We start from the raw sequence: 18818 nt of genomic DNA on the forward strand, positions 1-18818 counted from the left end.
TGTAGTTCCTTATACAAATAAAGTGATTATAATGCACACTTTACCCTTTGATCCATAGATTCTACTGCCAGATATTTTGCCCCAAAGAGATCACTGATAAAAAGAAAAGGCCCATTTACATAAAAATATTTATAATAATATTTTTTAAGGTAGCAAATAATTGGAAACAAAGTAAATGCTTATTGATTGGGGAATGGCTAAAGAAACTGTGGAACAGGAATATAAGGAAATATTACCACACTTTTAAGAAATGGCAAATACCATGAATATAAAGATGCATGGAAAGACTTACATAAACATATACAATGTGAAATAAACATAACAAAGTAAACAGTTTACACAATTTTCACAAATATATAAATGGAAAAAACAATTACCACACACAAAAAGAAAAGGAGTATTGCAACATTATAAAAGAGGTTGGCCACAATGAGGAGATATAACAAGGTGCAATGGCAATGAGAATTTGAAGATCTTCCCTGCCCCTTAGTAAGATTAAAGGAATTTGAAGACCTTCTGCTTTGAAAATATACTCCGCCCCCTAATAGGCTGAATGTAGCAGAGTCCAAAGCAAGCTGGGAGTCAGAGCAAGCTAGACAGCTGGGAGGAGATGATGCTTCTTAGGGAGACAGATAGGCTTGTGAGTAAATATTGGTCTTATGTTGGTTTGTGGGAAGGCTAAAGGATGTTGTGGCTCTCTGTGCTGTTATGGTTTATTAACTTCTTTGCTACCATGATGGAATCAGCTTACTGGTTTTAAGATTTTGTTTTTTGTCTGAATAAATATTTTATTTCTGTCTTCTATATGGAGAGTCTATTATATTTTGCAATTGAGCACCATGCAGGTATATTTATAGTGACCGTGGGTGCTGTGAATATTGCAATGGAACTACACAAGGCACCTCCCCCAATTCCTTTGAAGAGACAAGGAGTCCAGAGGTAAGAAACACTGTCAGATTTTTGGGGGTATATTTTTCAGTTTTTTCCCCCTCTTCTTTCTCTTTTTGTTTAAGAAAAAATTTTGGTGTATGGAATGGTTCCTTGGAGGGGAGAAGGGAAAGGGGAAGAAATAAAGGGAGAAATTTTAAGCAACGTAAAAACAAACAATATTAATAAAAATTTATTTTGAAAAATAAAAGGGCATCATTGGTAACTTTGTAGAGGGCAGTTTCAGTTTAAAACTAGATTATAAAGGGCTTAGTATATGGTGAAAGGAGAAGTAGAGGCACCTACTGTGGATTTTCAAGTAGTTTAGCCAAGAAGGGGAGAAAAAATATAGGAAAATAACAAAAGGGCATTGATGGCAGGATCGAGTGAGGTACTTTTTTTTTAAAGGATAGGGGAGACATGGATATGTTTATAAGCAGAATGTTCTGTAAGCAGAAGATTAGAAGAAACTGAAGACGAGAGAGACTGGGGAAGACAGTAGGGATAATTTTCTAGAAGAGATTCAAGAATACATGTAGATGGGTTATCTGTTATAAGGGCCATCTCTAACTGAGGCAGAACTAAAGAAGGAGTTAGTAGGGGAAGATATATGAGTGCTGTGAGATGATGATAAAGGGAAGGGGAGAGAAGAGAGAGCTCTTAGTTTATGGTCTCTTTTTTTTTGATGAAATGAGACATCTTCAGCTGAAATCGTGATGTGAGAGGTGTGGTGAGGTGAGAGTGCAGTGGGAGGCCTGAGTAAGAGATGAAAAGGTTAAGGAACACCCTCTGTGTGTGTGATAGAGAATTTATTACAGAGGAATAAAAGAATTGCCTTGCTAAAGTGAGAGCCCAGCTGAGATTAAACAAAATATAAATTTATAGTGAAAATTTATATAGACAGCCACAATATATGAATGAGCTGGTCATGTGGAAGGTAGGAATGACTCAATTACTCATATTCCTATCGTCACCATGCCCAATGAGTATATCACTCATCCTATCCCTGACTTGACTGGATATATTATTCAAAGACAAATCTATGTGGACAAGCAGCTGCACAACAGACATATTTACCCATCTATTAATGTGTTGCCCTCCTTGTCCCAGTTAATGAAGTCTGCTATTTGAGAGGGTATGATCAGAAAATATTACACAGATGCATCTAACTAGCTGTATGCATGTTATACTATTGATAAGGACACACAAGACATGAAAACAGTTGTTGGAGAAGAAGCCCTCACCTCGGATGATCTTCTTTATCCAGAATTTATGTAGAAGTTTGAAAGGAACTTTATATGAAAACTGCACTGTCTTCGAAACTTTGGACATTGGTTGGCAGCTCCTTCAACTCTTTCCCAGAGAAATGTTGAAGAGAATCCCTCAAACAACCTTAAGAGAATTTTACCCTCAAGACTCTGTAATAAGGAACTAGCTTCAACTTCATCTCTGTGAAATATTGGTTTATTTCCCTTCCCCTCTCTCCCTCCCTCTCTGTATTAGAGTTTACATGTTACCCTGTAATTAAAACAAAGAACAAGTAACATGTTGTGCCAGTGTTTCCTGATGTTTTAAATTGATAAAAGACTTTAAAATATCCTCTATTCAAAAAGCCTGTCTCTTCAATGCTTTGTTAAAGTGGCTGTAGAGACTGAAATGAAGCTGTCTTTTATTGATGTGTTTGTGCTTGATGGTGTACTTAATAGCCTAATTACACCCTAATTATCTGGGTCTCCTGGACCTTACTTTTTTAAACTTCTTCAGGAGTGGGGGTAGATGAAGTTGTAATGCCTTGGCCGCCAAATAAAGGTCAAACCTAAGTCCATACAAGTCCTTTAGGAGGAGCCAAGAGGCATTGTTTAATCCTTTAGTCCTCCTACATACCCCTGTTCCTACGCTACTGCCCAGAACAGATGATTCTTACCCTTGTCTGTTTGACAGACAGACTAGCTTTTACTATGTGCAATGATGAGTATGATGATCTACCGTATTTGATCCCAAAGCACTGGCAACCATTGGCCTTGATTCTGACTCTGAAGGGAGGAGGAACTCTTGGGTTTTGATGCTACTCAATCTAAGTTAGACATAAAAATTTGCAACTTTTGTACAACTGGTATTTATCTGGTGGCATAGTAAGTTTCCTACTTTATTATGGTGATCCTTATTGAACCTCTACTGCAGAGGACTTGTGAAGTACAGTTATTCTTGTCTGTGCTGCTAAAATCAATCAGCTTATTGGAAAAAGAACAGGAATAGGCAAACTCACTATCCATCCCATCTTGATAAATTAAGCATTCTGACATGTTACAGTGTTTAAATCTCAAAAATGTTTACCAAAAACTGAAAGCATAATAGAGAGGGGAAAGAGAACAAAATGCTAGCACATATAAATGGATATTTTGAACTCTCTTACAGAACATTCTGATGAAATTTTTTATTTGGTCTGGCTTTCTGACCACCTCAGACTCTCTAAGGTTAACCCTGTGGATACAAATACTAACACTGAGTTATTCAGGATTCTCCTTTCTGATGTTATCTCTGCAGTTGTCTTCTATGTAGCTTTTCTGTTGTTTGGTTTCTTGATGTTATTTGTAACATGGATGCAATTACAATTTCATTTGGGTGCAATTACAATTTCATTTCCAGTACATTCCATCCTAAAGTTGGGTAAAATCCTTTATTTTTTTTAGGTTAGGAGGGGGTCGTTGGCATGAAAATGTCAATGTAGAAAATGTGACGCTGGAATATTATAATATGAAAAATAAACTTTAAAATAGAAAAAAAATATATGAAATTTATATGAAAATTGCACTGTCTTTGAAACTTTGGACACTGGCTGGGAGATCCTCCAAATTTTTCTCAGAGAAACGTTGAAAAGAATTCCTCAAACTACCATAAGAGAATTTTACCCTTGAGACTCTGTAATAAAGCACTAGCTTCAACTTCATCTCAATCAGCATGGTTTCATGATTTTCAATAGTATGTGAACAGAAACAAAAAAGTATAGGCTGCAAGAGTAATCCAGGGTTGGAGTTTGGCAAAGTATTATTATTATCATTATTATTATTATTACATCATTATTCCTAGTATAGTTGAGGAGGAAAAGGAAGGACTCAAGAGTGGAGGATAGTATAGGGTTAAACCACATTACCAAGGGCTGAAAATAAAAGAGGAGAGTGCAAAGGCGATGGTATGGGAAAGAAGGGAATGAAGGTCATGATGAGGACAAAGAACAAGACTAAGGGATGAAAAGTTTAAGGAAAAATGAAATGGAAGAAGATTCAGATCACATAAAGGAATTTCAGAGTACATGAACACAGAAATAGAACCTTTGTGGGTGATAGCTAGATTGAAGTATGATTTTCTCCAGCTCTACATTTGGCTGAGGTAGAATGGAAGAGTAGGTGTCATGGGAATTGAGTAGAATGAGAAACAGGGAAATTACAGAATTAAAAGTGTGGTTCACTTCATCAAGTTCTGCTCTTTTACCATGTTTCATCGTTTTCTGAGCAGGATAGAGCTTTTTTTTTAAGTGGAAAAGTGGAGAGGTGGATGGTATGTGTCTACAATAATGATTTTTATGACATCTACACATAAGTCAACTTGATATGGTCTTTTTTTGCACCCACACCTCAAAAATATTTGTGAAAAATCAGGTAATCAGGTCAACACAAAGTTGAGAGCTTTTAAATACTTAGGGAACTAGAATTCTGATGAAAGCAAAAAAGAAAATGGTAGAAAAGTCTAGAAAGGGGTGGCCAGGTAGCACGGCAAGGAAGAGCACCAGGTCCAGTGTTGGGATGACCTGGGGATCGAATCCTGGCTCAGACACTTAGCACCCACGCAGAAACACCTGGCCGTGTAAACTTGAGCAAGTTACTTAACCCCGATTGCTTTAAAAAAAAAAAAAAAAGAAAGAAAAGTTTAGAAAGCCAGAGGAAAATATGAGGATGATGTTCTTGTTTGGGAACAGATGAATTTAAGGTAGTGAAAAAGGAGTTATAGTAACAAATTCAAACTCTGTTACTCTGTAATTTGCTTATAGCCCCAGCAGCAGTCAAAATAAATGGTGAATGTTATTAATAATAAGAATTATGAAATCAGGACAAATTTAGAATTATGTCTTAGGTGTTCCCCCAGCTCATTCCACTCTCTCTAGGTACTGTATTCTTTTATCTAAACTGTCTCTCTTGCCCAATGGGAAGAGAAAGAGAGGGAAAAAAACAAAAGTGGTAGAAGAGATATGTATACATGTTTCCTATGCCCACTTTTCTCCTTTTACTATAAGTATGTGATAGCACATTGTTCTTTTAGATCCCCTATTTTCAGAACTAGTAAAAATTATCATAATTCATTTAAATTACAATCAAGAGGAACTCACTTTATATCAACCTGTGGAGATAATAACTGAAGTCTTGTATAGGCAAACATCCAAGCATAGCTCACGGCAGTAGAGCAGTATTTTGGAAGATTTTCTTGTTTCATAAAACTTGACAGACTAATTATCCAAGGATCTTGCCCCTGAGTCACATGTGCAAATATCCATATATGGGATGGACTGATCACATCAAACTGGTGGCTTATAGGAGATGAGTTCCACTCAGCCAATGTCTGCAAATCTATGGAGCCAGGGCAATATAATAAAGCTGTCTGTGGAGAAAAAAATTTACATATTCAGAACTGCTTCAAAGCTTTGTAACATAAACTAGGTTTAACATCAACAGACGCTCAATCTTTTGACTCTTAAGTGGCATGAGATTCCATTTGACTTTGCTCTTGAAATTGTTAAAGAAAATCAAAGTAAAATAAAGGTAGCAGTTTTTTACTCGTGTCCTTCTGTTTCTTTGTTTAGAAGAGTAACTCATTTATAAGGTACATATTCTCAAAAATTTGCCTATTGATAGTTGTATCTGCAGAACTAAATGTTGCCTTGAATTTATTCAAATACAAGATAGAGAACATTTAAATTGGGGGAAAAAAACCATAAATTGGAAGACTAATGAGCACAATGCCAAAAAAAGTAACACAATAAAATTGTTTTCCCTAAATTTTTAAGCACATCTGGCTTGTCAAAAGAATCATGTGCTTTACTAATCATAAATTCCACAAGTCTACATATAAGCAAAAAAACACATCTCACTCCACATTCTTGGAAAGGCATCTCCCTTGTTTCCCACTCCTGGTTAAAAAAAAAAAAACCAAAACCCTAAGTAATAAATTTGGTAGATAGTCACACGATATTCTTGGTCTCTATTATTTCAAAATAAAGACTTTTAAATAGTGTCATTTTGTAACCTAAATAGAAAATTAAGTAAAATATACACAAACTTTCTTACAGAATAGATTTGTTATTTTTTTTAAACAAAGTATACTAACTTTTTCTCTATTCTAACTAATTCATATGCATTTGTTTTGAAATATTAGTATAGGTATTATTTCACTACATTTAAGATAATTAAATTAATTAAGAAACAGTGGGTGAACGATCTCTGTACTAGTTGCTTCACTATTAACAAGACATTTTTATTCTTATTCATTTAAACACAATACCTGGAAAATAAAATTGTACCATATAAACTCTAACATATCATGGACATTAACGGGATCATATTTCTGGAGGTAGAAAGGATCTTAAAGGCCATTTAGTCCAACCACATTGTTTTATAGATGTGTAATCTGAGGTTTAGGAAAATTATGTGACTTACTCCAGGTCACAAAGGTAATATCAGAGACATGATTTGAACCCAATTTTCCTGATTCCATAATCTGTGCTCTTTGCATTACATGTACTACATTGCCAATTCAGAAACAATTTTATTCCATAAAAATGAAATATATATTCTAACTAATTAGATTATGTATTTATTTTAGTATCATATAATTGACTACTACAGATTAAAAATATCAAATATGGTACAAATTAATGCTATCTTATTGTTATATTTGTATACAGGTTTCAAAATTTGAAGAGTGCATTCATGTAGGTAAACCTATCACAGAAAACTTAAACCAAAGAAATATATAGCCTAAGCTTAAAACAATATTCTTTAGCAAGACAACATTAAGGCAAAAAAAAAATACTCTTACCTGATCAGCCCCCGTGAGGTGTATAAAGCTCTCAAGAATGGATGGACTCAATCTGTCCATTACATCTATGGCCAATTCATCATCACCCTGAAAATAATGAATATAATCCTCTGAAAAGTGTAATAATGCTTAAGAAAAGTAAATTAAGATAATTATATATTAGAACCTAATTATAACACTATTTGCTGTAGAATGGACAAAAATTATTTGATATTTCTCCATCTTACCTTAGAAATTTCCAAAAGTGCAAATAAAGCTCGTATTTCTCTAAGGACGCTGACAGCTAATCTCCTAGTAGCAGGACGACTGCTACAAAGAATGACAAGTGCAAATCCTTCCACCACATGGAAAACATTGGAATATGGGATCCTCTCCAAAGGAAGGGTATGAGTAGCTCCATTAGATATGTCGCGCTTTAAAAAATTAAATTAGTTACTGAAGACTTTGTGATAACAGCAAAAACAAAACATAGGAATTTGTAGTATGGCAGTTATGAATAGAAGTATGCCCTATTTTAATGAAACCCAATATACAGAAATCCAGTTTATTTACAGAGAAGTGAAAGAGTGACTACTTCCATTGAAAAAATATAGTTACTATTGCCAATGGGTTCACCACAAGATTCTTTTAAATTATTATATTAAACTGCGCAACAGAGAACAAAATGAAACCTATAAGGAAGCAAAGAAAAACCTGAGTAGCTCGGAAAACAATATATATGTTTTCTTGAAATGGAAGTTTATTGTTTTATACTGACTCCCCTCTTATGTTCTTCTGTACATGGCAATGTTTTTTTTTCTTTTTTCATTATGCATTTAAGTTTAATAAAAACTTATAAAAATTTTTTATCTTGAAATTAAGACTTGGTGTGCAAAAACACAGAAAAGCAGAGGCAAAGAGCTAAGATTAAGCTTGCAGGCCCAGTTTTTGTTATAAAGTAACTATATGACATTCAACAAGGCATGGAACCTCTCTGCCACATGCCTTATCTGGAGGTAAAATGAAGGAGTTGGACCTGATCATCTCTACAATTCTCTTATTCCACATCACCTTTACATTCAATCAATAAACATTTACTGGGCATCTAAAATAAAAGTACAATAAACACCTCTACTATTTGCTTGAAAGAAACAGTGAAGGATAACTTGGAGCAAGAGGTATTAAGGTACTCCAGAAAATGACCAATAAGAATGTCATATCCCAAATAAGGTTTCCTTCCCAAAAGGAGACCATCACTTTTTTCTGTTAATTTTTAATTTTGCTTTTTGGAAGGGGGAAGGCAGGGCAACTGGGGTTAAGTGACTTGCCCAAGGTTACAAGGCTAGGAAGTGTTAAGTGTCTGAGGCCACATTTGAACTCAGGTCCTCCTGATCCCAGGGCTGGTGCTCTATTCACTGCGCCACCTAGCTGCCCTGAGATCATCACTTCTTAACTACCAAAGGCAGAAGGACAGAGAGGTTATGGTACAAAAACTACACAGAAATGTATAAATCTCCTATGAATGAGGGAAATAATCTCAATGAATTTTTAGGGAACTAAAGATGAGTGGCACAGAGGTAACCCGGTAATAATATAAAGCCTATAAAGGTGAAGCATAAGTTCTGAAAGGTACTATCTCAACATGGAAAGGCTTATAACATGGATGAAATCTGTGTCATCCAGGGTAAATAAGCTCATTGCTAGAAAACTTGTCAATAAATGATGACTTTTAAGACTACAAGAGCTATGGCAACTGAAGAAACAGAGGATTTACAATATAATTTAATGTAAGGAGTAATCACATTGATGAAATTAAGCATCTTTTGATGTAGAAAAAGAAAGGATAACTTGTGGTTAGGTTTATGTACATTTTGGCATTTCTAACAACTTATACTTTTATAATTAAATACAATGATTTTATTTTTAAGAGGAAGAAGTAAAGATATCTTCAAATATTCTTACAGTAGATTCATTGTTGCTTAGATACAAAGTATTACTAAAAGTACAATACCTGAGAGTCTTGGTTTTTATTGTGAATTTGGGCTGCTTGTTTCCACTGATTTATTAACTGCACCAGCATTTTTACAGCATTGTCAAGAAGTGTAGGATGGATGTCAGTAACTTCACGTACAATAAAATAAACAAATCCTGAAAGAACATCTTCCCGCCAATCTGGAAAATCAAGCATTAGTGCCTGCAGAGTATTGAAAGCCAGAGCACGCAGTTCTTCATCCATATGAATTGTGAGCCTACCAAGAACAAGGTTTAGTTAGCAAGCTTCAAAACCTTCATAATATTTAGATAAGCTTAAACCTGAAAATGCACATTTCAGCTGCTGCATAAGAAATAACTAGAAATATTAAGTTGGGGCTCACTAGGCCCTTTTCTGTGCTCCTCTCAACAGGATAATGATTACAGATATTTCCTCCCACTTAAAATTAACCTTTTCATATAATTATTTCAGCAAGAAGCTGGATCATTATCAATCATTAAACTCTAGAAAGGAAGATAAAATATATTCCATTTTTAAAGAAACCCATTCATCTTTAAAATTAGCCTCTTAATATATATTCCTACTAATTTTTCTTATAGTTAGTAATCACTTTTGACTATATATGGGAAAAGTCTTGTTAGAGCACCATCTCATGCTACTATTTCAGTCCTCCACTGTCACTAGAAGGGATATCAATTATCAAAATTGTTTCTATCTACAACAATAAACTGTGATACTAACACTATAGCTGAATACAAGATGGCTGATTATGAACAAAATGCAACAAAACATAATGGAATATTATAAAAGCAATTCTTAGAGATGGGAGTGAAAATGGAACTTAAGAGATCAGATAACAAACATAGGAAAAATGAAGTAAACAGGGTAAGAGCAGAAAGAAATGATTAAGGAAATGAAGTTGAAACAACAGAGGAGAAAGCCTTCAAGATTAAAGACTCTATGTCTACATATGATAATAAGGAAAGAAGACCTGGTAACTATTTTTTAAAAGCATGAAAACAATAAAGGGAAATGAATACAGTTTTTTAAACAGGATTTTACATAGAACATAAGGAAGTGAATGATAAACAGGAAAACCATAAAAGAAATGGCTGCAGTAGAAAGAATAACCAATAACATCAATATGCGAACAAGAGATTCAAGTCCTGGGCAAGAAGAAATAATTTTGGAGATTGACTATAAGGACAAATGCATCAGAGTTAGAAATAGCCTGAATGAGTAAGATAAGTAGGTAGTATTAAAAATATGCCACAATTACATGCTTGGGAAGCTGGGAAGATGGAGTTATCCACAATGACAGAGGAGAAGAGTTGTGTGGTATAGGAGAAAGGAGATATCACAGTCTTCACCCTGCTGAACTCAGTTCTGGTCTTCACTAAGCCAACCTTCAACTGACAATGAGACTGAAGAGAAAATTGATGACAGCTAGGTAGACTTGGGAGCAAGTCACAAAGCAGTAGTATTTACACAAGAACATAAGAAATGACATATTGGGTCAGACCAATGGTCTATCAAGCCCACTACTTTAGCTCTGTCATTCTATAGGAGAGGATGTTAACTGCCTTCTATGACACTGATCTAAAATGATTATCCAAATATCCCTAGGTACCCCATTATAAGCATTACAGATCTATTACCCATGAAGCTATCTATATAGTTTTAGTCTATACAGTTTCTCAAGGTAATATTTCATCAATTTACTACCTGATGTGTAAAGTAACATAGTATTCCATTTTGGCTAATTAAAGCCTTGAAGGTTTACAAGCATTCCTTAGAGACTAAATACAAGTCAAATACTACTAGGACAAAATCTAAAAGTGATCCAAAATTTTCTATTATAGTGGAATTTCACCATAATTAAGCACATCAACAGGAAATTATTCCTAATCTATAGTATCTAGAAACAATATAGACTATCTCTTCTGAAGTAAACAAAATAGCAATTTTAAAAAACTGCTCTGAAAAAAGTGCAAAAAAGGAAACAAAGCAAATTGTGAGACAAACTGTTGTTTAATTTTGAGGAGGTAAAGTGCATGCATTTTCGCCTTTTGGAGCTCTTTTTTTTTAAATGTGTTTAAGCTTTTATTTTGGTGGGCAATGTGGAAATTTAGGTGTCTTCTACAGAAGGGGAAGGTGAAACTGTTGGGATAAGTGGAAGGCTTAAAATAGAAGGAGTGAATGGAAACTGAAAGGGAATTGTGGCTTATAGAATTTTTAAGGTTCATGATATCATGAAGGGACCAATTTTACTAAAAGTACTTTGTATTTGTTTTAACCTTTCAGGTGCCACCATGAAAAGAGCTCACTTTCAATAAAAAATTATAGTATTTCTTTCTTGTGTTGAATTAAATCAGAGAACACCTAAAGAAAGTAGTGATTTTGTCTCAAGATTCAATTATTTACCTTTATATCCTTGAAAATAAATACCACTCTACTCACTAATGTCAACTCAAAATATCTCATAGTAGAATGTATATATGTAAAGTGCATGTGTGTGTCTGAAGGTGAGGGCAATGAGAAATGCATGTTCTAGAGGTCAATAGGAAAGTCAAAGAGCAAACTCTTAAATAAGGAAAAACAAGGGATTTGAAAGAGGGGACCTCTAAAGCCCCTTCCTAATTTTAGAGTCTATGATCTTAGGTGTTCTTAAAACCTCAGTCGGACATAAATGTAACTGTTTATTGTTAAATGTTACATTTATGTAACTGACTGAGGTTTTAAGAACACTTATAGTGTATGGGCAAATACAGGTGACTGTAACTAATTGGGAATACTGCTGATAATATTCTAAAAGGTCACTGTTAAATATGCTGCACAATTGTTCACTTCACTATTCTAACTACACCAAAAAAAAAGAGTATGGTTACTATGGAGTCTTTAATCAAAACTTGGAAATATTTTTGGTACATGGGGGATTTTTTAAATGTTATTTTCAGCAGAAAGTCATAACTTCGACTAACAATACCAACAAAAAAAGAGAACAATGGTCAAATACTAGAAGTTCACCAATGGAGATAAGTGAAAATGAGATGTCAAAGCAATAGCTGGAGAGGTAGATTTAATTTTGGTATTTGTCCAAATAAACATGAAGATGTCCTAGGCATGATATACAATAACTGTTTTGCATGTAAAGGGATGATGCAGGAGTATAGGTCCCAAGAAACATCATGGAGAATCACAAGATGAAAAAAAATAAGAACCAATGAGGATAGATCCAAATCACAGACAATATAGGTGAAAATTTGAAAAGTGAGATTTGTAGGATATTCAAGACGAGATGTGAAAGTTAAAATGAATGGGAATCACAAGCTTGACAGAGTTGAGAGAAAAAATTATAATTAGAATGGCAAATAAAATACAGGGTTTAAAAATTATTTTATTTATTCGTTTTAAAGACAATAATAACAGAGTCATATTTGTGATCTAAAGTCCAGGTGCAAATATTAAAATCACCATAGCAAACATTAGTTTTATTACATTTACCTTGCTAACAATTCAATGAGGTCAGTTCTGCTCATACCATCTGGAATCAGTCTTGGAATAGCAGCAATACATGTTCTAAATAAATCAATCTTCGGTTTTCTCTCACCCCTGAAAAATAAATTATATTACAAACCATTAGTGGAATTAAAGTGTTTAAAGTACTTAAAACCTAATCAGTAACTATATTCTAGATAAAATAACATCAGAGATATATAAAAAGCAGGAGTATAAACTGGCAAATGGATACTACAAAAATCAACACAAAGAAAAATCCAAAAACAAATGTTACCATGTGTTGCACAACTCAACAAGCAGTCAACAGTATTATCATGTTTATGCTTGCAATCCACAAGGGACAGGAAAATTCAAGAAAGCTTCAGAAAGTAGAAGAAGGCTGTTGTTCTTCAAACCATACTAGCCTTTTTTACTCAATATGAGTAAAAATGGATGACTGTTTTGGAGTATGTGACTGGGAGGGATTGGGAATGGTTTGAAATAGAAGGTCCCTTCCATACTTCGAATAGCCAGGGTTAGTTTCTACTAAAACAATTGCGTATAACAACTTTGAAACACTTAAGAAGACTAATCAAAACAAAGACCAACCATGATTCTATGGGACCTGAAAACCTCCTGAGAGAAGTGGCAAACTCTCAAGATACACACTGAGATATACATTTTCGGACATGTCCAATTGAAGAATATTTTTTTGAATGACTACACATATTTGTTATTTGGTAATATTTGTTTCCCCCACCTTGAGGAGAGGGGGACAGGCAGCAAAGAGAAATGACTTTTAATTGAAGAAAAAAATAACTTGATCTTTTTTTTTTTTTAAGGAAACAACTCAACAACATTAAAATAATTCTGCAGCACTTCAAAAACACCAGGACTTGGGGATTTTAAAGAAAGATAATATAAAACGACCAAAGGCCAATCTGGGCATACTTAAAAATAGAAGATGTCTTCAGCTAAGGACCAGTTAAGTAGGAAGGTACCAATCTTTATTCTGATAATACACAAAGAAATAGCATAGAGAAATAAAATAATTTATTACATACGTGATCATATCTTCAGGCTCCTTATTAGACATCTGTACACTAGTCATACACATTGGTCTTCCAACTTCTTTGTCTAAATGTCTAAGTATGCTGTCTAATGCTTTTCTTACTTGAGGGTAGTATATTGACATTCCTGAAAAAGAAACAGAACAGTGCTACTTTTCCTTATGTATTTTTTACCTTTATGATTTCTCTTACACCCTCAAGCTAAATATTAATGAATCACAACTAGGAAATACTGTTGTTAATACTTGGACAATTTTATAGCTGAAACACATGACAAAATCTACAACTGATTAACTACAACAAACTTTCAATACCAGGCTGTCTTTCTTCTGCTACTCAGAAGAATTCCACCCCTGGATATTCAAAATTTGTTAATTAGTTTTAATACTAGAAAAAGAAAAACTAGCATAAACACTACTAGCACAAACAAGCAATTTAATTATCAACCTTTCACTACCATTACTTTCAAGATAACTGGCTTATTCTATTTGTTTTGCTGAAATTTTACTTAAAACACTCAATACTCACAGCAATTAATCCATATATAATTACAGCTTTATTGTCATCTCTATGGTTTTGCCCAAGACACCCAAACTCCTGACCATCTCTACAGTTTTGGGGAAGTTATCAGAAGAGCATATATAAAAATATAAGTGCTATTAATTCCTAGCACAGAATTAAGCAAGGAAGAAAGAATGACGAAATTAGACAGGGCCCTATTTGCTCTTAAATGAGCCCATTTTCGAAGGTAACTGCAAAAACTCACTATAAAAACAAATATTATTTTGGATTATTCACACCTCTCTTCTATTACAATCTTGACAATAAACAAAAACTGACAATACAAATAAAAATCCTTGTTGTATTATATAGAGTTGGTAAAAGAAAAATAGTTCACAAAACAGTCCTTCAATCTCTTAACACACATTCTTACATCAAGGTTTATAATTAATTTCAGAATATCAGAGATTTGGAAGTGAAAAGGACCTTAAACCTGAAACCACCTAATGTTAAAGATGGAGTAACTGAGGTCTTAGGGAACTGATTTGCCCAAGGTCACAACCCAAAATAAATGGCAATCAGAATTCAATCAAAGTGCTCCACTTCCAAGTCCCAGCTCTGTTACTGCTATCTATGCAGCTTCACCCATATCAATAACAGATATCTAAATATTTTATCTCTTTCTCTTACTCAATATTTCATCAAAGGGTGTATCTTTTGTTTCTAAAATGCCTAATGGAGGCTTATTTTTTATAAAGAAGGTAGAGTAATACCAAGGTTCTCTGGATCTAATCATAGGCAGGAAATAAACAGCTCATTTTTATATAAACCCCGTACACAATGTAATTTGGAGCATCAAAGTAGTAATAAGCCAAATTACAAAATAAAATCTGGGGATAATAATACTGAAAACATGGAATTATTTGCTTAAAATTTCTTCTGGTTCAAAAATAATCCAATAGAATTACACTAATTAAAAAATAAATTAATCCAATGTAGGAAAAGGATAGATATAGGAGCAGAATCAGTATATGTAGGACAAAGGTCACCAGCTCCACCCAGCCTTAAACCATGAAGTTCTAGAGTAACTGAAAAGGCACTATTACAAGATTTTAAAAGGCAGATTTGACCTAGATGACTTTGACTGTACTGGTTAGGTAGGGATTGGTTCTGACTCACAAAAGAGTTGAACAAACCCTAGGCCATGAGGTATACTGACAAAAGGAGCTTTAAGAATTCTTCTGTAGAAAGTTATTTAGCAGTTGCAGTAAAACAGCTAACAAGCAGATTTTAATATCAGTTGAGCAGACAGCAGCTCTGTGTCAAACCAGCAAATATCAAAACACCAGAGAACATAGTCCAATAATAACATCAACAGATCATATGATATTAACAGCTCTCCAGGGAAAAAGAAAGGTGTTTAACCTGGTATGCAACTCTAAGAGTTATCTCTCTTAATAGATTTAGTATGAAAGTCTGTGCAAAAGTATACCTTCATATATATATAGGGTTTCCCCCCTGCTATGTACCTAACTATTCTATTTAAATTACTTTTATTTCATTCAATATATCTGCCTGTTTAGTATAGTATAAAGAAATATAAAAATATGAGTTGTGGCTTTGAAGAGATGTTTACCCAGGACATGACTTGAACCTGAATGTATCTTTCAAGAATCCATGTTTCAGGGAGTCTGAACTAAATCACTTAATTTCCCCTCTTTGCCAAGTTAATCTTAAAGGTATAAAACAGGAAAATTAAATGAGTGATTAATTTTCTTTGTGCATAAAAATAATAACAGCTAAAAATAGCAACAGGTACAGATGGGAGAAAAAAAGAGATCTGGAAAGAAAGGATATTTTAGATGGGAGGTATGGTTTCTAATAGTCATTCAACTACAAATCAGAACATGGAATAACAAAGTGCTGGGCTGGGAATCAGGAGACCTGAATTAATCACTGCTTAATCACTAAATAAATAAGTGGGTTTAGCAGAGTCAGTTTCCTCACCTATAAAATTAAGGCAAGAGTGAAAGATAAGAGGAGTTTGGTTCTTTCCTTAGATGTAAGGCTCAAAAGAAGAGAGAAAAAGATAACAGGAATAGGCAGGAAAAAACTGTTGCTTTTTTGGATGGAAGTACTTCAACTATAAATCCTATCTGGAGGTCAGTTTCGCTATTATTAAAGAGATTGTACACAGGAATAATAAATGTTCTCTACGAGAATGGGAAAATGTGATAGAAACTACATCAAGATACATAGAATTAAAAAGACAGTAATATCCAAAAGCATAGATGAAATACATCTTTAATAAAAAGTTATTTCCTCTAATTCAGGGGTAGGGAACCTGCAGTCTCGAGGCTACATGTGGCCCTGTAGGTCCTCAAGTACGGGCCTTTGACTGAATACAAACTTCACAGAATAAATCTCCTTAATAAAATGATTTGTTCTGCAAAATTTGGACTCAGTCAAAAGGACACACCCAAGTGCCTGGAAGGCCTTTGTGGCCTTGAGGCCACAGGTTCCCCACCTCATTTTTAAATGACATATAAACTCAACTGTTCATTACTTTAAGGGTATATAATTGGATTTATGACTACAAAGTTATAAAAAGTTATAATTCTAAAATAGCAAAAGCATTAAAATCAATTCACCATTATAGATACATAAACACTAACCTATGACTTTTGCTTCTTCATCTGTCAAAGTTTTATTAAGAAAAATTTTCTTTACGCGAAGAGTGTTTCCTGAGGGAAGAATGACTCCTGTTGTTGGCATTGGTGGCTCACCATCTTTCTGCTGCAAACTGTCTGCTATTACAAGGAAGACTCTGAGACCAATATTCATCCTCTTCAAATAAAAGGTTCAAAATGAAGAAATTAGAGCCTATGCTGTTACAAAAAGATCTTTTCTACATATTAATATTAAATTTACGAAAAAATATTATATTACATATGAGAGCAAGGAAAACCTTTCTGTTCATCTTGTATAGTCAGTCTAGAAAGTCAATTTTGAAGACAAAGTATAAGCCAGAAAGTATTTCTGAGGGGTAAAAGGTACCAGCTGTCATTCTATCATATTTTACATGGTGGGGGAAAGCCTCTGCTGACTAGTTTATCAGAAAAAAAGAGTTGTAGCTCATTCTACCCTCTATTTTCTGGCTTTGCACTGTTGAGAAAATACCCTAAGAAAGAGGTATTCAACATGAGGTCTTGGGAAGAAAGTGTTGCTTGCTAGGCCAGGTTATGACTATTGCTAAATTAAATTAAGATAAGAAAAAAGTTGAGGGCTGATGTCTCCTGAGCGTCAGAATGACACAAAGAAAAGGTCTTGGTATGAAAAATTATCAGACTTCACTTTGAAAGTAAAGTTGTTACTGAATATACAGACTGGAAGCTCTGCTATCTTCTTGAGATCATGAATAATAATTTTAGCTTCCTGTTGTCCCAAAGTATACCACGATATGTCAGATAACCTTCCAGAATACTTTTTTTTGCTTTCTAGTTAGTTTAGTAGATAGTGTTCTATCTCACCCAAAGTTTTATATGTTAAATTATAATCCATTTTCAAAACATTTCATTTATTAGTCTTTCACTGAAATCAAATAATATTTTAAAATAGTAAAGTAGAGAATGAAAAAGAAACACCATCCATCTCAAGAACTTAATTATAACTTACAGGTTACAAATATACTCTGACCACTTTGAATCATAAAACACTATTGAGAAAACACAACTAAAGCAAAAAGACACTAATATTTTATTATTTCTCTTAAATCATTACTGCTTTTTATATATCAGTCACCATGAAGCTGTAACGTCTGTATATTTTTCCTTTATGTGTCTCTCACTTCAAATACTCTCTCCACTCTATATCCCAAGAATATTAATCTCATCAAGCAGATCTTTACACAACTACTAGCTCTACTTGTGTCCCCCTTTTTTAAAGGCATGCTCCCAATAACATTAAAATTTCAAAGCAGGGAGAGGGAAAGGAATGCTTCTGTTGATGCTATCATAGTTATAATTACTTTTTTCTACAAAATTGGTCCAAAAAAATTCAGTAGTAAAAAGATGTATAACTAATTTACAGAAAACAGAGTCAGGATCCAAAAGGGTCTTGACAGGTTACAGCACTGGGCTGAATCTAGTAAGATTAAATTCCATAGGGATAATTAAAAAACCTCAAACTTCAGTTCAAAAAAATCAACTTCATAAGTACAGGTTAGGGAAGCATGGTTTGACAGCAATTTTGTTTGAAAAAGATATGGGGTTTTAGTGGATTATTAATTCAATATGAGATAGCAGTATAATGTGGCAGGGAAAAGAAACTAAATTAATCTTGGATTGAATTAAATGAGGCACAGCTCTAAGAGAGGGATTTAGAGATGACAGACGTCAGTTTATTGCCCTCATCAGCCCTTATCCATGTTCAGTTTCTGGCTGCCAGTTTTAGGACAATGATAAGCTGGAGAGTGTGGAGAAGAGGGCAAACAAAACGGACCTTGAGTCCATGAGGGATCTGGGGATGTTTAGTTTGAAGAACAAAAGACAAATGGGCCATATGATACATGTCTTCAAGTATCTGAAAGTCTTTTCGTGTGTAGGCAGCATTGGACTTGCTCTTTTGGACCCCAGAGAGTAGAAAAAAGCCCAAGAGTACAAGTATAAATTGTAAAGAGGTCGATTTAGATTTGATAATAGGAAAATCTTGCTAACAATTAGAGTTACATAAAAATGGAATGAGCTGCCTTGAGAGTTAGTAGG

General features: G+C 34.1%; 1 protein-coding gene across 9 annotated transcripts in view; it reads right to left on the reverse strand.

Annotated features, from left to right (window-relative positions):
- Positions 1 to 18818, reverse strand: part of FRYL (FRY like transcription coactivator) — a 314599-nt gene that overhangs the window by 111017 nt on the left and 184764 nt on the right. For all 9 annotated transcript variants that reach the window (XM_069105195.1, XM_069105197.1, XM_069105194.1 and 6 more), the window contains 7 exons: positions 16731 to 16902; positions 13549 to 13681; positions 12491 to 12598; positions 9005 to 9242; positions 7242 to 7427; positions 7015 to 7101; positions 5309 to 5577 (listed from right to left, as the gene is read on the reverse strand). In XM_069105195.1, coding sequence (XP_068961296.1) covers positions 5309 to 5577; positions 7015 to 7101; positions 7242 to 7427; positions 9005 to 9242; positions 12491 to 12598; positions 13549 to 13681; positions 16731 to 16902 — 1193 coding nt within the window. The remainder of the gene's footprint in view (positions 1 to 5308; positions 5578 to 7014; positions 7102 to 7241; positions 7428 to 9004; positions 9243 to 12490; positions 12599 to 13548; positions 13682 to 16730; positions 16903 to 18818) is intronic.

This window comes from Petaurus breviceps, unplaced genomic scaffold (genome assembly GCF_028583685.1).
Source record: "Petaurus breviceps papuanus isolate PSGF00001 unplaced genomic scaffold, PetGlider_PUasm1.0 76, whole genome shotgun sequence".
NCBI lineage: Eukaryota > Metazoa > Chordata > Mammalia > Diprotodontia > Petauridae > Petaurus > Petaurus breviceps.